The 23387-nt window shown below is 52.1% G+C and overlaps 1 protein-coding gene across 3 annotated transcripts in view; it reads left to right on the forward strand.

The window, feature by feature from the left end:
• LOC140403425 (ribosome biogenesis protein BMS1 homolog) overlaps nucleotides 1–23387 on the forward strand; it is a 246155-nt gene that overhangs the window by 134839 nt on the left and 87929 nt on the right. For 2 of the 3 annotated variants that reach the window (XM_072491337.1, XM_072491338.1), the window contains exons 18-19: nucleotides 4205–4263; nucleotides 11282–11404. In XM_072491337.1, the coding sequence (XP_072347438.1) occupies nucleotides 4205–4263; nucleotides 11282–11404 (182 nt within the window). The remainder of the gene's footprint in view (nucleotides 1–4204; nucleotides 4264–11281; nucleotides 11405–23387) is intronic. The other variant, XM_072491339.1, reaches the window with a different exon arrangement.

The raw sequence follows: 23387 nt of genomic DNA on the forward strand, positions 1-23387 counted from the left end.
GAGGGGCTGGGAGGAAGCAGTCAGTGCAGGGATCCTCTGTGGTCAGTCCCCTCAGTAACAAGCATACCGCTTTGGATACTGTTGGGGGGGGGGGGGGGGGCGGGGGGGACTTACCAGGGGTAAGCCATGGGGTACAGGTTTCTGGCACAGAGTCTGTCCCTGTTGCTCAGAAGGGAAGGGGGGAGAGGAGTAGAGCATTAGTCATTGGAGACTCCATAGTTAGGGGGATACATAGGAGATTCTGTGGGAACGAGAGAGACCCGTGGTTGGTGTGTTGCCTCCCAGGTGCCAGGGTGTGTGATGTCTCGGATCGTGCTTTCGGGATCCTTAAGGGGGAGGGGGAGCAGCCCCAAGTCGACATAGGTACCAACGACATAGGTAGGAAAAGGGATAGGGGTGTAAGGCAGGAATTCAGGGAGCTAGGGTGGAAACTTAGATCTAGGACAAACAGAGTTATTATCTCTGGGTTGTTAGCCGTGCCACGTGCTAGCGAGATGAGGAATAGGGAGAGAGAGTTGAACAAGTGGCTACAGGGATGGTGCAGGAGGGAGGGTTTCAGATTTCTGGATAATTGGGGCTCATTCTGGAGTCGGTGGGACCTCCACAAACGGGATGATCTACACCTGGACCAGAGGGATATCAATATCCTGGGGGGGAAATTTGCTAATGCTCTTCGGGAGGGTTTAAACTAGTTCAGCAGGGGCTTGGGAACCTGAATTGTAGCTCCAGTATACAGGAGGTTGAGAGTAGTGAGGTCATGAGTAAGGTTTCAAAGTTGCAGGAGTGTACCGGCAGGCAGGAAGGTGGTTTAAAGTGTGTCTACTTCAATGCCAGGAACATCCGGAATAAGGTGGGTGAACTTGCGGCATGGGTTGGTACCTGGGACTTCGATGTTGTGGCCATTTCGGAGACAGGGCTAGACCAGGGACAGGAATGGTTGTTGCACATGCCGGGGTTTAGATATTTCAGCAAGCTCAGGGAAGGTGGTAAAAGAGGGGGAGGGGTGGCATTGTTAGTCAAGGACAGTATTACGGTGGCAGAAAGGACTTTTGATGAGGACTCGTCTACTGAGGTAGTATGGGCTGAGGTTAGAAACAGGAAAGGAGAGCTCACACTGTTAGGGGTTTTCTACAGGCCTCCGAAAAGTTCCAGAGATGTAGAGGAGAGGATTGCAAAGATGATTCTGGATAGGACGAAAGCAACAGGGTAGTTGTTATGGGGGACTTTAACTTTCCAAATATTGACTGGAAACGCTATAGTTCGAGTACTTTAGATGGGTCCGTTTTTGTCCAATGTGTGCAGGAGGGTTTCCTGACACAGTATGTAGATAGGCCAACGAGAGGCGAGGCCATATTGGATTTGGTGCTGGGTAATGAACCAGGACAGGTGTTAGATTTGGAGGTAGGTGAGCACTTCGGTGCTAGTGACCACAATTTGTTTCCGTTTACTTTAGTGATGGAAAGGGATAGGTATATACTGCAGGGCAAGAGTTATATCTGGGGGAAAGGCAATTATGATGCGATGAGGCAAGACTTAGGATGCATCGGATGGAGAGGAAAATTGCAGGGATGGGCACAATGGAAATGTGGAGCTTGTTCAAGGAACAGCGACTGCGTGTCCTTGATAAGTATGTACCTGTCAGGCAGGAAGGAAGTGGTCGAGCAAGGGAACCGTGGTTTACTAAAGCAGTCGAAACACTTGTCAAGAGGAAGAAGGAGGCTTATGTAAAGATGAGACATGAAGGTTCAGTTAGGGCGCTCGAGAGTTACAAGTTAGCTAGGAAGGACCTAAAGAGAGAGCTAAGAAGAGCCAGGAGGAGACATGAGAAGTCTGGCAGGTAGAATCAAGGATAACCCTAAAGCTTTCTATAGATATGTCCGGAATAAACAAATGACTAGGGTAAGAGTAGGGCCAGTCAAGGACAGTAGTGGGAAGTTGTGCTTTGAGCCTGAGGAGATAGGAGAGGTGCTAAATGAATATTTTTCATCAGTATTCACTGGAAAAAGACAATGTTGTCAAGGAGAATACTGAGATTCAGGCTACTAGACTAGAAGGGCTTGAGGTTCATAAGGAGGAGGTGTTAGCAATTCTGGAAAGTGTGAATCCCCTGATTCACACTTTGAGGGTAAAGCAGTTGATGTGGTGTATATGGATTTCAGTAAAGCATTTGATAAGGTTCCCCACGGTAGGCTACTGCAGAAAATACGGAGGCATGGGATTCAGGGTGATTTAGCAGTTTGGATCTGAAATTGGCTAGCTGGAAGAAGACAAAGGGTGGTGGTTGATGGGAAATGTTCAGGTCCCCTGGGCCGGATGGGATTTATCCTATCTCTGGGAAGCTAGGGAGGAGATTGCTGAGCCTTTGGCTTTGATCTTTAAGTCATCTTTGTCTACAGGAATAGTGCCAGAAGACTGGAGGATAGCAAATGTTGTCCCCTTGTTCAAGAAGGGGAGTAGAGACAACCCCGGTAACTATAGACCAGTGAGCATTACTTCTGTTGTGGGCAAAATCATGGAAATGTTTATAAGAGATAGGATGTATAATCATCTGGAAAGGAATAATTTGATTAGAGATAGTCAACAGGGCTTTGTGAAGGGTAGGTCGTGCCTCACAAACCTTATTGAGTTCTTTGAGAAGGTGACCAAACAGATGGATGAGGGTAAAGCAGTTGATGTGGTGTATATGGATTTCAGTAAAGCATTTGATAAGGTTCTCCACTGTAGGCTACTGCAGAAAATACGGAGGCATGGGATTCAGGGTGATTTAGCAGTTTGGATCAGAAATTGGCTAGCTGGAAGAAGACAAAGGGTGGTGGTTGATGGGAAATGTTCAGACTGGAGTCCAGTTACTAGTGGTGTACCACAAGGATCTGTTTTGGGGCCACTGTTATTTGTCATTTTTATAAATGACCTGGAGGAGGGCGTAGAAGGATGGGTGAGTAAATTTGCAGATGACACTAAAGTCAGTGGAGTTGTGGACAGTGCGGAAGGATGTTACAAGTTACAGAGGGGCATAGATAAGCTGCAGCGCTGGGCTGAGAGGTGGCAAATGGAGTTTAATGCAGAAAAGTGTGAGGTGATTCATTTTGGAAGGAATAACAGGAAGACAGAGTACTGGGCTAATGGTAAGATTCTTGGCAGTGTGGATGAGCAGAGAAATCTCAATGTCCATGTACATAAATCCCTGAAAATTGCCACCCAGATTGAGAGGGTTGTTAAGAAGGCGTGCGGTGTGTTAGCTTTTATTGGTAGAGGGATTGAGTTTCGGAGCCATGAGGTCATGTTGCAGCTGTACAAAACTCTGGTGTGGCCGCATTTGGAGTATTGCGTGCAATTCTGGTCGCCGCATTACAGGAAGGATGTGGAAGCATTGAAAAGGGTGTAGAGGAGATTTACCAGAATGTTGCCTGGTATGAAGGGAACATCTTATGAGGAAAGGCTGAGGGACTTGAGGCTGTTTTTGTTAGAGACAAGAAGGTTAAGAGGTGACTTAATTGAGGCATACAAAATGATCAGAGGATTGGATAGGGTGGACAGTGAGAGCCTTTTTCCTCAGATGGTGATGTCTAGCACGAGGGGACATAGCTTTAAATTGAGGGGAGATAGATATAAGACAGATGTCAGAGGTGGGTTCTTTACTCAGAGAGTAGTAAGGGCGTGGAATGCCCTGCCTGCAACAGTAGTGGATTCGCCAACACTAAGGGCATTCAAATGGTCATTGGATAGACATATGGATGATTACGGAATAGTGTAGATGGGCTTTAGAGTGGTTTCACAGGTCGGCGCAACATCGAGGGCCGAAGGGCCTGTACTGCACTGTAATGTTCTATCGCCAAAAGTACGGTTAGTTCTGTCTACAGAAGATATTAGGGTCAGAGTAGGGCGTTCAGCATTCCGAGACTGCTCTGCCACGACGCGGTACAATCACGGCTGACCTACCTACTGGTAACCGTAGGTGTTTACATTTTATAGACCTTTCTGTTCAGCGTTAGGCGGTGCAGCGTGAGTAAATTATATTTGAAGAACTTGGATCAAAGGTGGCGTTTACGCTGACATCAGATAATGTCATTGGCACTTTCAAATCATTCCCACAATGACCGTTTGGTGTTCTCGGAGCCTCTGTTGTAATTCAGCAAATCCTGTCATGTTTTCAGTCAGAGTTTTTGAGTGTTGTGTAACATCACCTTCTCCTTCCCCATTGCAGGCCCAATTACTCCACAAGGTACAGGCTTTTTCGCTATTTCGCCCGTGGCTGATACTTCGGTGAGTTTTTGCATATGGGGACTTGTGCCAGCTTAAATCTTTAACTCAGCAGGCAGTGGTTAGATAGTCTCGCTGTCCCAGGGGTCCAAAGCCCTCCTGCATCACTTTCAGCCACACATTCACCTGCACTGTCTTTCTGTTCCTGTGACTCTGTGTTTCTGTGACTCTGTGTTTCTGCCCACTCAAACACGGCACTGAGAGACATCCAGAGATCTCCCACTTCTGACATCCCGTTCTTTAATTTTTTTCTTTTGCCCCTGGAACTCTGTCTTTTGGCTCTTATTCCCACAGCGAATGATTGGGGTCTGGAATGCACTGTCTGCAAATGTGGTCGAGGCATTCAAGAGGGCATTTGATGATTGTTTAAATAGAAGCAATGTGCAAGGGCGCAGGGGAATGGCACAAAGTCATAATGCTCACCTGAGAGCAGGTGATGGGCCGAATTGCCTCCTGTGTTGTAACAATTCTGTGATTCAGCTCCTCGTCTATTGCATTGGTTTCCGACATGGCCCACACCTCCTGACTGGTAAAGAATGGGTTAAGAGACATTCCAATTAGTTGTTTCATTTATGTTAAGCATCCAATAATTGACACTGATATGTAAAGGGGCTTCAGGTGGCCTTTGTGTCAGGTGATGTGATGTTAGAGTTTTGTGCAAAGTCTGTTGAAGGAAATTAAAGGTGTTTTGTGGAAAAGCATCAGAGCCTTTGACTCTTTGTACAACAGCAGCTAAACGTCTAACAAATGGTAGCAGAGGGCGGTTGCTGTGCAAATGTGAAGAGTTGAAAGATACAACTTTTCCAGATCAAACCAAGGAGTGAGTGAGAAGAAAAAAAAACAGTTATATGGCTGAACCCAGGATAAAGATGGCCGGATATAACCCCCCCCCCCCCCCCCCCCCCCCCCGCCCCCCTATTTTTTGAAAGGGGATCATACGATCAATGGAGAAGTGCAGTAGTTATATGGACTAAGGTAACTGCCTTGGGAAAGAGAAAACAAGGAATGGCATTGGGTCTTTCTTTACCTTATGACAGTAAAATCTGGAGCAAGTGTTTTCTGAGCTGGAATTGGAAGAGTTAGACTCAGAAGAAGGTCTGGGGACTCTATTACATTATATGGATAAGATTTACAAGAAAGATGACTTGTTAAGTGCGTATGAAGCATGGTCGGACTTTGATAGGTTCCGGAAAATAGAGGAATTCTCCATGGAAGACCATATAGGAATTTGGCAGACTATATAAAAGGCTGCAGAAACACAACCTGGAATTTCCAGTCTGTGTTGGCCTTTAAATTACTTGACTGTGCTAGAGTGAGCAACATGGATAGGCTCCTGGTTTTGACAGGAGTTCAGTTTGCGGATAAGGATACCTTATGGTTAATTAATAGAAAGCAAAGAGTGGGGATTAATGGGTGTTTCTCTGGTTGGCAATCAGTAGCTAGTGGTGTCCCTCAGGGATCAGTGTTGGGCCCACAATAGTTCACAATTTACAGAGATGATTTGGAGTTGGGGACCAAGGGCAATGTGTCCAAGTTTGCAGACGACATTAAGATAAGTGGTAAAGCAAAAAGTGTAGAGGATACCGGAAGTCTGCAGAGGGATTTGGATAGGTTAAGTGAATGGGCTAGGGTCTGGCAGATGGAATACAATGTTGACAAATGCGAGGTTATCCATTTTGGTAGGAATAACAGCAAAAGGGATTATTATTTAAATGATAAAATATTAAAACATGCTGTGCAGAGAGACCTGGGTGTGCTAGTGCATGAGTCGCAAAAAGTTGGTTTACAGGTGCAACAGGTGATTAAGAAGGCAAATGGAATTTTGTCCTTCATTGATAGAGGGATGGAGTTTAAGACTAGGGAGGTTATGCTGCAATTGTAAAAGGTGTTTGTGAGGCCACACCTGGAGTATTGTGTTCAGTTTTGGTCTCCTTACTTGAGAAAGGACGTACAGCGTAATTCTGGATCAAATCGTGGAAAAATGCATAGGGACAGGAATGGGCCCACCGGCAAAATTCCTTACGGACAATGGGGGAGAATTTGCTAATGATGAGTTTAAGGGATATGTGTGAAAATGTGAATATCACAGTTATGAATACGGCTGCGGAAAGCCCATTAAGTAATGGTGTGTGTGAGAGAAACCACGCGGTAATAGATGACATGCTCCGGAAAATCTTGGCGGATAGACCAAACTGCAAGTTAAATTCAGCTTTAGCATGGGGGTACATGCAAAGAATTCATTGCAGATGGTTCAGGGGCCGAATGGCCTCCTTCTGCACTGTAAATTCAATGATAATCTGTGATTAATCTAGGACAAAGGTTCGGCACAACATCGTGGGCCGAAGGGCCTGTTCTGTGCTGTATTTTCTGTGCTCTATGGTTGGGGGCTATAGTCCCTATCAATTAGTGTTTGGTAGAAACCCTAAAATTCCATCCATCTTTGATGACCAGCCTTCAGCTTGGGAAGGGACTACAATTAGCTGTGCTTTTGCTGAGCATTTAAATGCAGTAGAAAAGCCTTTTTGGAAGCAGATCTTTAAGACATAATGTACGGCCACCAGATGCTGTTTTTCAGCAAGGAGACATGGTATACTATAAGAGAGACAATTCTAACAAATGGAATGGCCCAGGGAGATCATAGGCATAGATGGCAAAACAATTATTTTGCAACACGGTGATCAAATTGTTCGGGTACATTCATCAAGGATAATGGGTGCAGATTACAAATTTTCAAATTTAGACAGAGCAGACAGACAAGACGAGGAACCAGGGTCATCTGGTACGCACGTGTTACAGAACTATGAGGAGCAGTTAACTGATAATAGAGACAGGATTACTGCAGAGGAACACAACACTTCTGATGAATTAAAACAGGCCATTTTTCCGAAAAGGCGTGTGCCAAAAGTTGGTACAAAGGTGACATACTTGCCTGAAGGGTCTAGTCAATGGAAGGATGCAACTGTTATTAGTAGAGCAGGGAAGGCCACTGGAAAGTATAAACATTGGTTGAATGTACAGCATTCAGGGGAGGGAGTCAAGACAATGGATTGGGAAAACGAAGTTCAAAAATGGAGGCCACAGAAACGCAGTGCCAGTTCAGATAGTATATCAGATAATGAACAGGTCCGCAGGAAAAGGTCGAGAACTATTGAAAGGACATCTCACAGCAGAAGGGATAGATCAAGCAGTAGCAATATAGAACGAGATACGAAGCGGAAGAGGTGACGTAGTTTATCAAGGTCTCGGAACATGAGTAAGACTACAAATACTAATAGGAGTAGAAGCCCACATGCACGTGAGATTTTGATGGCTTCCAATAAATTAGATGAAAAAGTTATCAAAGATGCCAAACAGCAAAATTGCATAGTTGGAGTGAATTTGGGGTATACACGGAAGTACCGGATAGGGGACAAAGAGCTCTGTCCCACAGATGGATTTGTATGGAAAAGGTTCTTCCGGATGGAATTTATAAGGCAAAGGCCAGGCTTGTGGCAAGTGGATTTGAAGAAAGCTTAGAAGATCAGGATTTAAGGGTAGATTCACCTACAGCAGCAAAGGTTATTTTAAAGATCTTCTTGGCTCTATTAACCACAAAGGCATGGGAATGCAAATCTATAAATATAAAAGCTGCCTTTTTGCTCCAGAGAGACATTTTTCTCCGTCCTAAAGAAGCAGCTAACACAGAAGGGGTGCTCTGGAAGTTGAACAAATGTGTATATGGATTAAATGATGCGTCTAGGTTCTGGTACTTTTCGGTAAGGTCAGTTTTGTTAAAGTTAGGCTGTTGCCAGTTGAAAGCAGATCCTGCAGTGTTTTACTGGCACTATAAAGGAAATCTTTCTGGCATCTTTATGATGCATGTCGATGATTGTTTTTGTGCGATGGGACCAGTGATTTTGAAGCTATTGTAATCTCTGGTTTGAGGAAAGAATTCAGGGTCGGAGGTCAGGCTTCCGGTGCATTTAAATATATTGGACTAGAAATCGGACAGACTAAGTTAGGGGCAACTTTACGTCAGCAATCTTATTTGGAAAGCATCAGCCCAATAGCAATTAGTCGTGGCCGGGTTTCACAAAAAGCCGCAATGGTTTCAAAGATTCCCCACGGTAGGCTATTGCAAAAAATACGGAGGCTGGGGATTGAGGGTGATTTAGAGATGTGGATCAGAAATTGGCTAGCTGAAAGAAGACAGAGGGTGGTGGTTGATGGGAAATGTTCAGAATGGAGTACAGTCACAAGTGGAGTACCACAAGGTTCTGGGGCCGTTGCTGTTTGTCATTTTTATCAGTGACCTAGAGGAAGGCGCAGAAGGGTGGGTGAGTAAATTTGCAGACGATACTAAAGTCGGTGGTGTTGTCGATAGTGTGGAAGGATGTAGCAGGTTACAGAGGGATATAGATAAGCTGCAGAGCTGGGCTGAGGGGTGGCAAATGGAGTTTAATGTAGAGAAGTGTGAGGTGATTCACTTTGGAAGGAATAACAGGAATGCGGAATATTTGGCTAATGGTAAAGTTCTTGAAAGTGTGGCTGAGCAGAGGGATCTAGGTGTCCATGTACATAGATCCCTGAAAGTTGCCACCCAGGTTGATAGGGTTGTGAAGAAGGCCTATGGAGTGTTGGCCTTTATTGGTAGAGGGATTGAGTTCCGGAGTCGGGAGGTCATGTCGCAGCTGTACAGAACTTTGGTACGGCCGCATTTGGAGTATTGCGTACAGTTCTGGTCACCGCATTATAGGAAGGACGTGGAGGCTTTGGAGCGGGTGCAGAGGAGATTTACCAGGATGTTGCCTGGTATGGAGGGAAAATCTTATGAGGAAAGGCTGATGGACTTGAGGTTGTTTTCGTTGGGAGAAGAAGGTTAAGAGGAGACTTAATAGAGGCATACAAAATGATCAGGGGGTTGGATAGGGTGGACAGTGAGAGCCTTCTCCCGCGGATGGATATGGCTGGCACGAGGGGACATAACTTTAAACTGAGGGGTCATAGATATAGGACAGAGGTAGGTTCTTTACGCAAAGAGTAGTGAGGCCGTGGAATGCCCTACCTGCTACAGTAGTGAACTCGCCAACATTGAGGGCATTTAAAAGTTTATTGGATAAGCATATGGATGATAATGGCATAGTGTAGGTTAGATGGCTTTTGTTTCGGTGCAACATCGTGGGCCGAAGGGCCTGTACTGCGCTGCATTGTTCTATGTTCTATAAAGATGGAAAATGAGCAACTGCAAAGTTTAATTGGGCAACTGAATTGGTTAGGTAGACAGACTAGACCGCACATGAGTTTTGATGTCTTAGAGTTGAGTACAAAAATGAATGATCCCAAAGTGGAAGACATAATAAGAACAAATAAAGCGTTTGGCCAAACTAAAAATGCAGGAGTGTGTTTTGAGGTTCCCGGTTTTACGTGACCTTAGGCACTTGAAACTCATAGTTTATAGGGATGCGTCCTACGCAAATGTATGTGATGGGGTTTCAAGCGCAGGAGGATTTATAATTTTCCTTTTGGGGAACTGTTGCCCGCTTGTGTGGGAAACAAAGAAAATAAGGAGAGTGGGCGAAAGCAGTTTGGCTTCGACCAGATTTGTAGAGGCGGCGGATATGGCCGTTTATATATCTCAGAAATTTTGGGATATGGGGATTTGGGAAATATACCGATTGAATGTCACATTGACAATAAATCCCTGTGGGAAAATGTGCGCTCTACAAAAAGTGTCAATGAAAAAAGGTTAAGGATAGACATCGCAAGTTTGAAGCAGATGCTGGACAGAGGGGAGATAGCAAAAATTAAATGGGTCGACAGTCGCTGTAATTTTCTTTGTTCTTTGTTCTACTAGCAATTGTCAGACTGTTTTACAAAAAGAGGGGATGGTTCACAGAAAATTTTGGATATTGTTGAAGAGGGGCGCTGTTTCTGTGACTGCTCTTTGCTTCCAAAAATGAAAAAAAAAGAAGGGGGGAAATTGCGTGTTTTTGAGTTTCTTGTAACTTTGTTTCACCTAATTATTTTTTTTCCTCCAAGGAAGGGGAGACTGTTAAGTATGGGTTACGAGACATTCCAATTAGTTGTCTCATTTATGTTAAGCATCCAATAATTGACACTGATATGTGAAGGGGCTTCAGGTGGCGCTTGGGTCAGGTGATGTGATGTTAGTTTTTTGTCCAAAGTCTGTTGAAGGAAATTAAAGGTGTTTTGTGGAAAAGCAGCAGAACCTTTGACTCTTTATGCTACAGCAGCTAAACGTCTAACACTGACTGTTCTTCTCCTTCCCCTTACAACATTCTTGGGCAGGACGGTAGCACAGTGGTTAGCACAGTTGCTTCATAGCTCCAGGGTCCCAGGTTCGATTCCCGGCTGGGTCACTGTCTGCGGAGTCTGCACGTTCTCCCCGTGTCTGCGTGGAATTCCTCCGGGTGCTCCGGTTTCCTCCCACGGTCCAAAGATGTGCTTGTTAGGTGGATTGGCCATGCTAAATTGCCCTTAGTGTCCAAAAAAAAATGTTAAGTTACGGGGATAGGGTAGATACGTGGGCTTCAGTAGGGTGCTCTTTGTAAGGGCCGGTGCAGACTCGATGGGCCAAATGGCCTCTTGCACTGTAAACTCTATGATTCTACTCCTCAGTGACGACCCTTCTTTCTTACATCTTCATCCTAGATAAGGGCGGCATGGTGCCACAGTGGTTAGCACTGTTGCCTCACAGCGCCAGGGACCCAGGTTTCGATTCCCGCCTTGGGTGACTGTCTTGTGGAGTTTGCACTTTCTCCCCGTGTCTGCGTGGGTTTCCTCCAGGTGCTCCGGTCTTTGTGCAGGTTGGGTGGGTTGGCCACGCTAAATTGCCCCTTACTGTCGAAACATGTGCCGGGTTGGTAGGTTACAGGGAGAGGGCGGAGGAATGGGTCTTGGTGGGGTGCTCTTTTGGAGGGCAGGTGCGGGCTTGATAGGCCGAATGGCCTCCTCCTGCATTACAGGGATTCTACAGGAACAGTGGAGTTCTTCAGAGTAACTGTCGGCTTTATTTTTGCAGAAAGGTTTCAGGATAGCGGCGACAGGTGTGGTGCTGGATCTCGATAAATCTGTAACAATCGTTAAAAAACTCAAGTTGGTGGGGTTCCCATTCAAGATATACAAGAACACAGCCTTCATAAAGGTGATCAGCTTCTTTACTGCTGCCAACATCCCCTGTCTAACGTTCCATTTCTCCTCTGCCTTATCTCTCTTTCCCCCCTCACTATCCTTCCCTCTCTGCATTTCCATTGAAAAAACTCAATCAAGTTTATCTCTCACCATTTTACCCGTGTGGCTCTCTATTAATGACTGCTCTTACAAGGGACAATTAGTTTTGCCATAGATTATAATTTCTGGAACTTTCCCCACAGCTGATGTTTGGCTGACTCACGGGCAGTCACTGACTTGACTTGACTTTCTTTTTTGAACACGAGGACAACCCAACATCAAAGTCTGGACAGAATAGGTTAGTCTGGACAGAATGGGTTAGTCTGGACAGAATGGGTTAGTCTGGACAGAATGGGTTAGTCTGGACAGAATGGGTTAGTCTGGACAGAATGGGTTAGTCTGGACAGAATGGGTTAGTCTGGACAGAATGGGTTAGTCTGGACAGAATGGGTTAGTTTCCACTGGGTGAGAAAGCGGCTGAGTGACAGAAAACCACGATTGTGATAAATAATTATTTTCAGATTGGAGGGTGGTTTTGTACTGGAGTTTCCCAGGGGTCAGTGTTGGGGCCCTTGCTCTTCCTGATCTATATTAATGACCTCAACTGTGGTGTTCATGTTTTCAAAATTTGCGAATGATATGATTGCAAGCATAGTCAAGTCTGAAGATTATAGTCTTGAACTCCGCCTCTGGGGCTTCTGCTGTTTTGAGCCCTCAATATAGACAAAGAAGAACAAAGAACGTTGCAGCATAGCAAGAGGCCCTTCGGCCCACCGAGCCTGTGCCGATCCACATTCCTTATTTAAACCTACTACTTATCACCCAAACAGTCTGTATCCCTCCATTCCCCGCCCATTCATGTGTCTATCAAGATACATCCTCCGTGGTGGTCTCCATTGGCAATGCGTTCCAGGCACCCACCACCCTCTGCTTGAAAAACTTTCCCTGAACATCTCCTTTAAACTTTCTCCCCCTCACCTTGAACCTGTGCCCCTTGTAATGGAGTCTTCCACCCTTGGAAAAAACTTCTGACTGTTCACCCTGTCTATATAACTCATAATTTTGTAGACCTCAATCAGGTCTCCCCTCAGCCTCCGTCTTTCCAACGAAAACAATCCAAGTTGATTCAACCTGTCTTTATAGCTGACACACTTCAGACCAGGCAACGTCCTGGTAACCCTTCTTTGCACTCTCTCCAAAGCATCCATGTCCTTCTGGTAGTGTGGCGACCAGAACTGCACGCAATATTCCAAATGTGGCCGAAGTAAAGTTTTGTACAACGGTAGCATGACCTGCCAACTCTTGTATTCAATGGCCCGTCCGATGAAGGTAAGCATGCGGTATGCCTTCTTGACCACCTTATCCATCTGCATTGCCACTTTCATGGAACTATGGACCTGAACGTCCAGATCTCTGTATTTCAATGCTCCCAAGGGTTCTGCCATTTACTGTATAATTTGCACCTGAATTTGATCTCCCAAAATGCATTACCTCGCATTTGTTCGGATTGAATTCCATCTGTCATAAGCTTCCCTCTTTCTCCTTATCCAATGCTGTTTTTCCTTTGATATCCAGGATTCACTGGATTTCTTGGTCCCACCCTTTTTCCTGATTGGAACATGTTGACCCTGTACTCTCCCCATTTCCTTCCTGAATACGTCCCACTGTTCTGTCACAGATTTACCTAAAAGTGTCTGCTCCCAGTCCACTCTGACCAAATCATATCTGATCTTATTAAAATCGGCCTTCCCCCAGTTTGGAACTTTGATCTCAGGCCCATCCTTATCCTTTTCCATCACAATCTTGAATCTAATGGAGTTATGATCACTGTCTGCAAAATGCTCCCCCACTGATACTTCAACCAGTGGCTTAAAAAGTTCTCCTGGATGTGTTTTAAGAATTCTTCTCCTTCTAAACCATTCACACTCTGACTATCCCCAGTTAATATCGGGGAAGTTAAAATCCCCACTCTTACACTTCTCTGAAATTTGCCTACAGATCTGCTCTTCTATTTCTCCCAGACTGTTAGGGGCCTACAGAACACTCCCAGAAATGTGATTAGTCCATTTTTGGTTTTTAAGTTCTACCCCAATGGTTCAGTTGCTTTCTAAGATGTCGTCCGTCATTATTGCTGTAATTGATTCCTTGACCAAAATTGCGACAGCTCCTCCTCTTTTACCTCCTTCCCCATCTCGCCTGAAGATCCTGTATCCTGGAATATTGAGCTGCCAATCCTGCCCCTCTCTCAATCATGTCTCAGTGACAGCAATGACATCAGATGTTTTAATTTGTGCCCTCAACTCATCTGCCTTGTTCGTCAGACTCCTTGCTTTAAAATAAATACCAATCTACCAAACTGCTTTGTGATTTAACTGGTCTGGACATTCGATGCCTTCCTGACTCACTTGTTGACTCCTCTAATTCTGGCTGTGCATCTATCCCTGCTGAACCTTCTCTCAGGATCCCAGTCCCCTGTCGAGTCAGTTTAAACCCTCCCCAACAGCACTAGCAACCCTTCCTGCAAGGACACTGGTCCTATTACGGTTCGGGTGCAAACCGCCCGCCTTGTACAGGTCCCATCTTCCCCCAAAATGGTCCCAATGTCCCACAAGTCTAAAACCCTCCCTCCTGCACCATCTCTCCAGCCACACATTCATCTGGACCAACCTCCAATTTCTATACTCACTAGCACATGGCACCGGAAGTAATCCAGAGATTACTACCTTCAGGGTCCGTTTTTTTAATCTACATCCTAGCTCCCTAACTTCTGCTTGCCTCATTCCTTTTTTTGCCTATATAGTTGGTACCAATGTGTACCGCAATATTAATCTCTTTGCTCTCCTTCTTCAGGATGCCCAGCAGCTGTTCAGTGACATCCCTGACCCTGGCAGCAGGGAGGTTACACACCATTCTGGAGTCTCTTTTGTAGCCTGTCTGTTCCCCTTAACAATTGAATCCCCGACCACAATAGTCCTGACATTCTCTCCCCTCCCCTCTTGTGCAGCAGACCCACCCACGGTGCCATGGAGTTGGCTGCCATTGCTTTCCCCGACAGTCATCTCCCCAACAGTATCCAAAACGGTCTATCTGCTAGAAAGGGGGATGGTCACAGGGGACTACTGCACTACCTGCCTTCCTCTACTATCCTTGGTTGTCACTCCGCCCTTCCTGCCTGTTCAATCCTCACCTGCGGTGTGACCACCTCACTGAACGTGTTATCCACGATCTGCTCAGTGTCGCGGATGCTCCACCGTGAATCCATCCTCAGCTCCAGCTCCCAAACATGGTTAGCCAGAGGCTGCAGCTGGACACACTTGCTGCACACATGGTCATCAGACAACTGAAGCTTCCGTGATTGGCCACACAGCATAGGAGGAGCAAATCACGGGTGCGAGCTCTCCTGCCGTGAATACCCTTAAACCCCGCAATTACTCCTTGTTTACCAAAGACTAAGCTATATAAGAATACTATTTACTTACCTCCCTTATGCCAACTTTACTCCCCTATTTTTACTTATATCACTTTATTCCACTGACCCTGTCTTTCAATTATTTGTGTTGTTTCTCAGTTAATCCCATCCTCTAAAAATAAACACTTTTTAAACTCACGGCTCCTTCGCTGTGACGCTGACAGCGAAGTCAATGAGAACCGGAATCAGACCTTTGTGTTTATGAAACTCCGCTCCGCTCCTGCCCGGACTGAGACTGAACTCCGCTCCTGCCCAGACTGAGACTGAGCTCCGCTCATGCCCGGACTGAGACTGAGCTTCGCTCCTGCCCGGACTGAGACAGAACTCCGCTCATGCCCAGACTGAGACTGAGCTTCGCTCCTGCCCGGACTGAGACTGAGCTCCGCTCCTGCCCGGACTGAGACTGAGCTCCGCTCCTGCCCGGACTGATACTGAGCTCCGCTCCTGCTAGGACTGAGACTGAGACTGAGCTCTGCTCCTGCCCGGATTGTAACTGAGCTTCGCTCCTGCCCGGACTGAGACTGAGACTGAGCTCCGCTCCTGCCCGGATTGTAACTGAGCTTCGCTCCTGCCCGGACTGAGACTGAGCTCCGCTCCTTCACGGACTGAGTCTGAGTTCCACTCCTGCCTGGACTGAGACTGAGCTCCGCTCCTGCCCCGACTGAGACTGAGCTCCGCTCCTGCCCCGACTGAGGCTGAGCTCCGCTCCTGCCCGGACTGAGGCTGAGCTCCGCTCCTGCCCGGACTGAGGCTGAGCTCCGCTCCTGCCCGGACTGAGGCTGAGCTCCGCTCCTGCCCGGACTGAGGCTGAGCTCCGCTCCTGCCCGGACTGAGACTGAGCTCCGCTCCTGCCCGGACTGAGACTGAGCTCAGCTCCTGGCCGGACTGAGCTCCGCCCCTGCCCGGACAGAAACTGAGCTCCGCTCCTGCCCGGACTGAGACTGAGCTCCGTTCCTGCCCGAACTGAGACTGAGCTCCGCTCCTGCCCGGACTGAGACTGAGCTCCGCTCCTGCCCCGACTGAGACTGAGCTCCGCTCCTGCCCGGACTGAGGCTGAGCTCCGCTCCTGCCCGGACTGAGACTGAGCTCCGCTCCTGCCCGGACTGAGGCTGAGCTCCGCTCCTGCCCGGACTGAGGCTGAGCTCTGCTCCTGCCCGGACTGAGACTGAGCTCCGCTCCTGCCCGGACTGAGACTGAGCTCCGCTCCTGCCCGGACTGAGACTGAGCTCCGCTCCTGCCCGGACTGAGACTGAGCTCCGCTCCTGCCCGGACTGAGACTGAGCTCCGCTCCTGCCCGGACTGAGACTGAGCTCCGCTCCTGCCCGGACTGAGACTGAGCTCCGCTCCTGCCCGGACTGAGACTGAGCTCCGCTCCTGCCCGGACTGAGACTGAGCTCCGCTCCTGCCCGGACTGAGACTGAGCTCCGCTCCTGCCCGGACTGAGACTGAGCTCCGCTCCTGCCCGGACTGAGACTGAGCTCCGCTCCTGCCCGGACTGAGACTGAGCTCCGCTCCTGCCCGGACTGAGACTGAGCTCGGCTCCTGCCCGGACTGAGACTGAGCTCCGCTCCTGCCCGGACTGAGACTGAGCTCCGCTCCTGCCCGGACTGAGACTGAGCTCCCCTCCTGCCCGGACTGAGACTGAGCTCCGCTCCTGCTGAGACTGAGCTCCGCTCCTGCCCGGACTGAGACTGATCTCCCCTCCTGCCCGCACTGAGACTGAGCTCCGCTCCTGCCCGGACTGATACTGAGCTCCGCTCCTGCCCGGACTGAGACTGAGCTCCGCTCCTGCCCGGACTGAGACTGAGCTCCGCTCCTGCCTGGACTCAGGCTGAGCTCTGCTCCTGCCCGGACAGAGTCTGAGACTGAGCTCCGCTCCTGCCCGGACTGAGACAGAGCTCCGCTCCTGCCCGGATTGAGACTGAGCTCCGCTCCTGCCCGGACAGAAACTGAGCTCCGCGCCTGCCTGGACTGAGACTGAGCTCCGTTCCTGCCCGGACTGAGACTGAGCTCTGCTCCTGCCCCGACTGAGACTGAGCTCCGCTCCTGCCCCGACTGAGACTGAGCTCCGCTCCTGCCCGGACTGAGACTGAGACTGAGCTCCGCTCCTGCCCGGACTGAGACTGAGCTCCGCTCCTGCCCGGACTGAGACTGAGCTCTGCTCCTGCCCGGACTGAGACTGAGCTCCACTCCTGCCCGGACTGAGACTGAGCACCGCTCCTGCCCGGACTGAGACTGAGCTCCGCTCCTGTCTGGACTGAGCTCCGTTCCTACCCGGACTGAGACTGAGCTCCGCTCCTGTCCGGACTGAGCTCCGTTCCTGCCCGGACTGAGACTGAGCTCCGCTCCTGCCCGGACTGAGACTGAGCTCCGCTCCTGCCCGGACTGAGACTGAGCTCCGCTCCTGCCGGGACCGAGACTGAGCTCCGCTCCTACCCGGACTGAGACTGAACATAGAACATAGAACATAGAAAATACAGCACAGAACAGGCCCTTCGGCCCACGATGTTGTGCCGAACCTTTGTCCTAGATTAATCATAGATTATCATTGAATTTACAGTGCAGAAGGAGGACATTCGGCCCTTTGAGTCTGCACCAGCTCTTGGAAAGAGCACCCTACCCAAACTCAACACCTCCACCCAACACCAAGGGCAATTTGGACATTAAGGGCAATTTCTCATTAGCCAATTCACCTAACCCGCACATCTTTGGACTGTGGGAGGAAACCGGAGCACCCGGAGGAAACCCACGCAGACACGGGGAGGACGTGCAGACTCCGCACAGACAATGACCCAAGCCTGAATCGAACCTGGGACCATGGATCTGTGAAGCAATTGTGCTATCCACAATGCTACCGTGCTACTGAGCTCCGCTCCTGCCCGACTGAGACTGAGCTCCGCTCCTTCCCGGACTGAGACTGAGCTCCGCTCCTTCCCGGACTGAGACTGAGCTCCGCTCCTTCCCGGACTGAGACTGAGCTCCGCTCCTGCCCGACTGAGACTGAGCTCCGCTCCTGCCCGGACTGAGACTGAGCTCCGCTCCTGCCCCGACTGAGACTGAGCTCCGCTCCTGCCCGGACTGAGGCTGAGCTCCGCTCCTGCCCGGACTGAGGCTGAGCTCCGCTCCTGCCCGGACTGAGACTGAGCTCCGCTCCTGCCCGGACTGAGACTGAGCTCCGCTCCTGCCCGGACTGAGACTGAGCTCCGCTCCTGCCCGGACTGAGACTGAGCTCCGCTCCTGCCCGGACTGAGACTGAGCTCCGCTCCTGCCCGGACTGAGTCTGAGCTCCGCTCCTGCCCGGACTGAGACTGAGCTCCGCTCCTGCCAGGACTGAGACTGAGCTCCGCTCCTGCCCGGACTGATACTGAGCTGCGCTCCTGCTAGGACTGAGACTGAGACTGAGCTCTGCTCCTGCCCGGATTGTAACTGAGCTTCGCTCCTGCCCGGACTGAGACTGAGCTCCGCTCCTTCACGGACTGAGTCTGAGTTCCACTCCTGCCTGGACTGAGACTGAGCTCCGCTCCTGCCCCGACTGAGACTGAGCTCCGCTCCTGCCCCGACTGAGGCTGAGCTCCGCTCCTGCCCGGACTGAGGCTGAGCTCCGCTCCTGCCCGGACTGAGGCTGAGCTCCGCTCCTGCCCGGACTGAGGCTGAGCTCCGCTCCTGCCCGGACTGAGACTGAGCTCCGCTCCTGCCCGGACTGAGACTGAGCTCCGCTCCTGCCCGGACTGAGACTGAGCTCAGCTCCTGGCCGGACTGAGCTCCGCCCCTGCCCGGACAGAAACTGAGCTCCGCTCCTGCCCGGACTGAGACTGAGCTCCGTTCCTGCCCGAACTGAGACTGAGCTCCGCTCCTGCCCGGACTGAGACTGAGCTCCGCTCCTGACCCGACTGAGACTGAGCTCCGCTCCTGCCCGGACTGAGGCTGAGCTCCGCTCCTGCCCGGACTGAGGCTGAGCTCCGCTCCTGCCCGGACTGAGGCTGAGCTCCGCTCCTGCCCGGACTGAGACTGAGCTCCGCTCCTGCCCGGACTGAGACTGAGCTCCGCTCCTGCCCGGACTGAGACTGAGCTCCGCTCCTGCCCGGACTGAGACTGAGCTCCGCTCCTGCCCGGACTGAGACTGAGCTCCGCTCCTGCCCGGACTGAGACTGAGCTCCGCTCCTGCCCGGACTGAGACTGAGCTCCGCTCCTGCCCGGACTGAGACTGAGCTCCGCTCCTGCCCGGACTGAGACTGAGCTCCGCTCCTGCCCGGACTGAGACTGAGCTCCGCTCCTGCCCGGACTGAGACTGAGCTCCGCTCCTGCCCGGACTGAGACTGAGCTCCGCTCCTGCCCGGACTGAGACTGAGCTCCGCTCCTGCCCGGACTGAGACTGAGCTCCGCTCCTGCCCGGACTGAGACTGAGCTCCGCTCCTGCCCGGACTGAGACTGAGCTCCGCTCCTGCTGAGACTGAGCTCCGCTCCTGCCCGGACTGAGACTGATCTCCCCTCCTCCCCGGACTGAGACAGAGCTCCGCTCCTGCCCGGATTGAGACTGAGCTCCGCTCCTGCCCGGACAGAAACTGAGCTCCGCTCCTGCCCGGACTGAGACTGAGCTCCGTTCCTGCCCGGACTGAGACTGAGCTCCGTTCCTGCCCGGACTGAGACTGAGCTCCGCTCCTGCCCCGACTGAGACTGAGCTCCGCTCCTGCCCCGACTGAGACTGAGCTCCGCTCCTGCCCGGACTGAGACTGAGACTGAGCTCCGCTCCTGCCCGGACTGAGACTGAGCTCCGCTCCTGCCCGGACTGAGACTGAGCTCCGCTCCTGCCCGGATTGTGACTGAGCTCCGCTCCTGCCCGACTGAGCTCCGCTCCTGCCCGGACTGAGACTGAGCTCTGCTCCTGCCCGGACTGAGACTGAGCTCCACTCCTGCCCGGACTGAGACTGAGCACCGCTCCTGCCCGGACTGAGACTGAGCACCGCTCCTGCCCGGACTGAGACTGAGCTCCGCTCCTGTCCGGACTGAGCTCCGTTCCTGCCCGGACTGAGACTGAGCTCCGCTCCTGTCCGGACTGAGCTCCGTTCCTGCCCGGACTGAGACTGAGCTCCGCTCCTGCCCGGACTGAGACTGAGCTCCGCTTCTGCCCGGACTGAGACTGAGCTCCGCTCCTGCCGGGACTGAGACTGAGCTCCGCTCCTACCCGGACTGAGACTGAACATAGAACATAGAACATAGAAAATACAGCACAGAACAGGCCCTTCGGCCCACGATGTTGTGCCGAACCTTTGTCCTAGATTAATCATAGATTATCATTGAATTTACAGTGCAGAAGGAGGACATTCGGCCCTTTGAGTCTGCACCAGCTCTTGGAAAGAGCACCCTACCCAAACTCAACACCTCCACCCAACACCAAGGGCAATTTGGACATTAAGGGCAATTTATCATTAGCCAATTCACCTAACCCGCACATCTTTGGACTGTGGGAGGAAACCGGAGCACCCGGAGGAAACCCACGCAGACACGGGGAGGACGTGCAGACTCCGCACAGACAGTGACCCAAGCCTGAATCGAACCTGGGACCATGGATCTGTGAAGCAATTGTGCTATCCACAATGCTACCGTGCTACTGAGCTCCGCTCCTGCCCGACTGAGACTGAGCTCTGCTCCTTCCCGGACTGAGACTGAGCTCCGCTCCTTCCCGGACTGAGACTGAGCTCCGCTCCTGCCCGACTGAGACTGAGCTCCGCTCCTGCCGGGACTGAGACTGAGCTCCGCTCCTGCCGGGACTGATACTGAGCTCCGCTCCTGCTAGGACTGAGACTGAGACTGAGCTCTGCTCCTGCCTGGATTGTAACTGAGCTTCGCTCCTGCCCGGACTGAGACTGAGACTGAGCTCCGCTCCTGCCCGGATTGTAACTGAGCTTCGCTCCTGCCCGGACTGAGACTGAGCTCCGCTCCTTCACGGACTGAGTCTGAGTTCCACTCCTGCCTGGACTGAGACTGAGCTCCGCTCCTGCCCCGACTGAGACTGAGTTCCGCTCCTGCCCCGACTGAGGCTGAGCTCCGCTCCTGCCCGGACTGAGGCTGAGCTCCGCTCCTGCCCGGACTGAGGCTGAGCTCCGCTCCTGCCCGGACTGAGGCTGAGCTCCGCTCCTGCCCGGACTGAGACTGAGCTCCGCTCCTGCCCGGACTGAGACTGAGCTCAGCTCCTGGCCGGACTGAGCTCCGCCCCTGCCCGGACAGAAACTGAGCTCCGCTCCTGCCCGGACTGAGACTGAGCTCCGTTCCTGCCCGAACTGAGACTGAGCTCCGCTCCTGCCCGGACTGAGACTGAGCTCCGCTCCTGCCCCGACTGAGACTGAGCTCCGCTCCTGCCCGGACTGAGGCTGAGCTCCGCTCCTGCCCGGACTGAGGCTGAGCTCCGCTCCTGCCCGGACTGAGGCTGAGCTCCGCTCCTGCCCGGACTGAGGCTGAGCTCCGCTCCTGCCCGGACTGAGGCTGAGCTCCGCTCCTGCCCGGACTGAGGCTGAGCTCCGCTCCTGCCCGGACTGAGACTGAGCTCCGCTCCTGCCCGGACTGAGACTGAGCTCAGCTCCTGGCCGGACTGAGCTCCGCCCCTGCCCGGACAGAAATTGAGCTCCGCTCCTGCCCGGACTGAGACTGAGCTCCGTTCCTGCCCGAACTGAGACTGAGCTCCGCTCCTGCCCGGACTGAGACTGAGCTCCACTCCTGACCCGACTGAGACTGAGCTCCGCTCCTGCCCGGACTGAGGCTGAGCTCCGCTCCTGCCCGGACTGAGGCTGAGCTCCGCTCCTGCCCGGACTGAGACTGAGCTCCGCTCCTGCCTGGACTGAGACTGAGCTCCGCTCCTGCCCGGACTGAGACTGAGCTCCGCTCCTGCCCGGACTGAGACTGAGCTCCGCTCCTGCCCGGACTGAGACTGAGCTCCGCTCCTGCCCGGACTGAGACTGAGCTCCGCTCCTGCCCGGACTGAGACTGAGCTCCGCTCCTGCCCGGACTGAGACTGAGCTCCGCTCCTGCCCGGACTGAGACTGAGCTCCGCTCCTGCCCGGACTGAGACTGAGCTCCGCTCCTGCCCGGACTGAGACTGAGCTCCGCTCCTGCCCGGACTGAGACTGAGCTCCGCTCCTGCCCGGACTGAGACTGAGCTCCGCTCCTGCCCGGACTGAGACTGAGCTCCGCTCCTGCCCGGACTGAGACTGAGCTCCGCTCCTGCCCGGACTGAGACTGAGCTCCGCTCCTGCCCGGACTGAGACTGAGCTCCGCTCCTGCCCGGACTGAGACTGAGCTCCGCTCCTGCCCGGACTGAGACTGAGCTCCGCTCCTGCCCGGACTGAGACTGAGCTCCGCTCCTGCCCGGACTGAGACTGAGCTCCGCTCCTGCTGAGACTGAGCTCCGCTCCTGCCCGGACTGAGACTGATCTCCCCTCCTGCCCGGACTGAGACTGAGCTCCGCTCCTGCCTGGACTGATACTGAGCTCCGCTCCTGCCCGGACTGAGACTGAGCTCCGCTCCTGCCCGGACTGAGACTGAGCTCCGCTCCTGCCTGGACTCAGGCTGAGCTCCGCTCCTGCCCGGACTGAGTCTGAGACTGAGCTCCGCTCCTGCCCGGACTGAGACAGAGCTCCGCTCCTGCCCGGATTGAGACTGAGCTCCGCTCCTGCCCGGACAGAAACTGAGCTCTGCTCCTGCCTGGACTGAGACTGAGCTCCGTTCCTGCCCGGACTGAGACTGAGCTCCGCTCCTGCCCCGACTGAGACTGAGCTCCGCTCCTGCCCCGACTGAGACTGAGCTCCGCTCCTGCCCGGACTGAGACTGAGACTGAGCTCCGCTCCTGCCCGGACTGAGACTGAGCTCCGCTCCTGCCCGGATTGTGACTGAGCTCCCCTCCTGCCCGACTGAGCTCCGCTCCTGCCCGGACTGAGACTGAGCTCTGCTCCTGCCTGGACTGAGACTGAGCTCCACTCCTGCCCGGACTGAGACTGAGCACCGCTCCTGCCCGGACTGAGACTGAGCTCCGCTCCTGTCCGGACTGAGCTCCGTTCCTGCCCGGACTGAGACTGAGCTCCGCTCCTGTCCGGACTGAGCTCCGTTCCTGCCCGGACTGAGACTGAGCTCCGCTCCTGCCCGGACTGAGACTGAGCTCCGCTTCTGCCCGGACTGAGACTGAGCTCCGCTCCTGCCGGGACTGAGACTGAGCTCCGCTCCTACCCGGACTGAGACTGAACATAGAACATAGAACATAGAAAATACAGCACAGAACAGGCCCTTCGGCCCACGATGTTGTGCCGAACCTTTGTCCTAGATTAATCATAGATTATCATTGAATTTACAGTGCAGAAGGAGGACATTCGGCCCTTTGAGTCTGCACCAGCTCTTGGAAAGAGCACCCTACCCAAACTCAACACCTCCACCCAACACCAAGGGCAATTTGGACATTAAGGGCAATTTATCATTAGCCAATTCACCTAACCCGCACATCTTT

Source organism: Scyliorhinus torazame, chromosome 28 (genome assembly GCF_047496885.1).
Source record: "Scyliorhinus torazame isolate Kashiwa2021f chromosome 28, sScyTor2.1, whole genome shotgun sequence".
Taxonomy (NCBI): domain Eukaryota; kingdom Metazoa; phylum Chordata; class Chondrichthyes; order Carcharhiniformes; family Scyliorhinidae; genus Scyliorhinus; species Scyliorhinus torazame.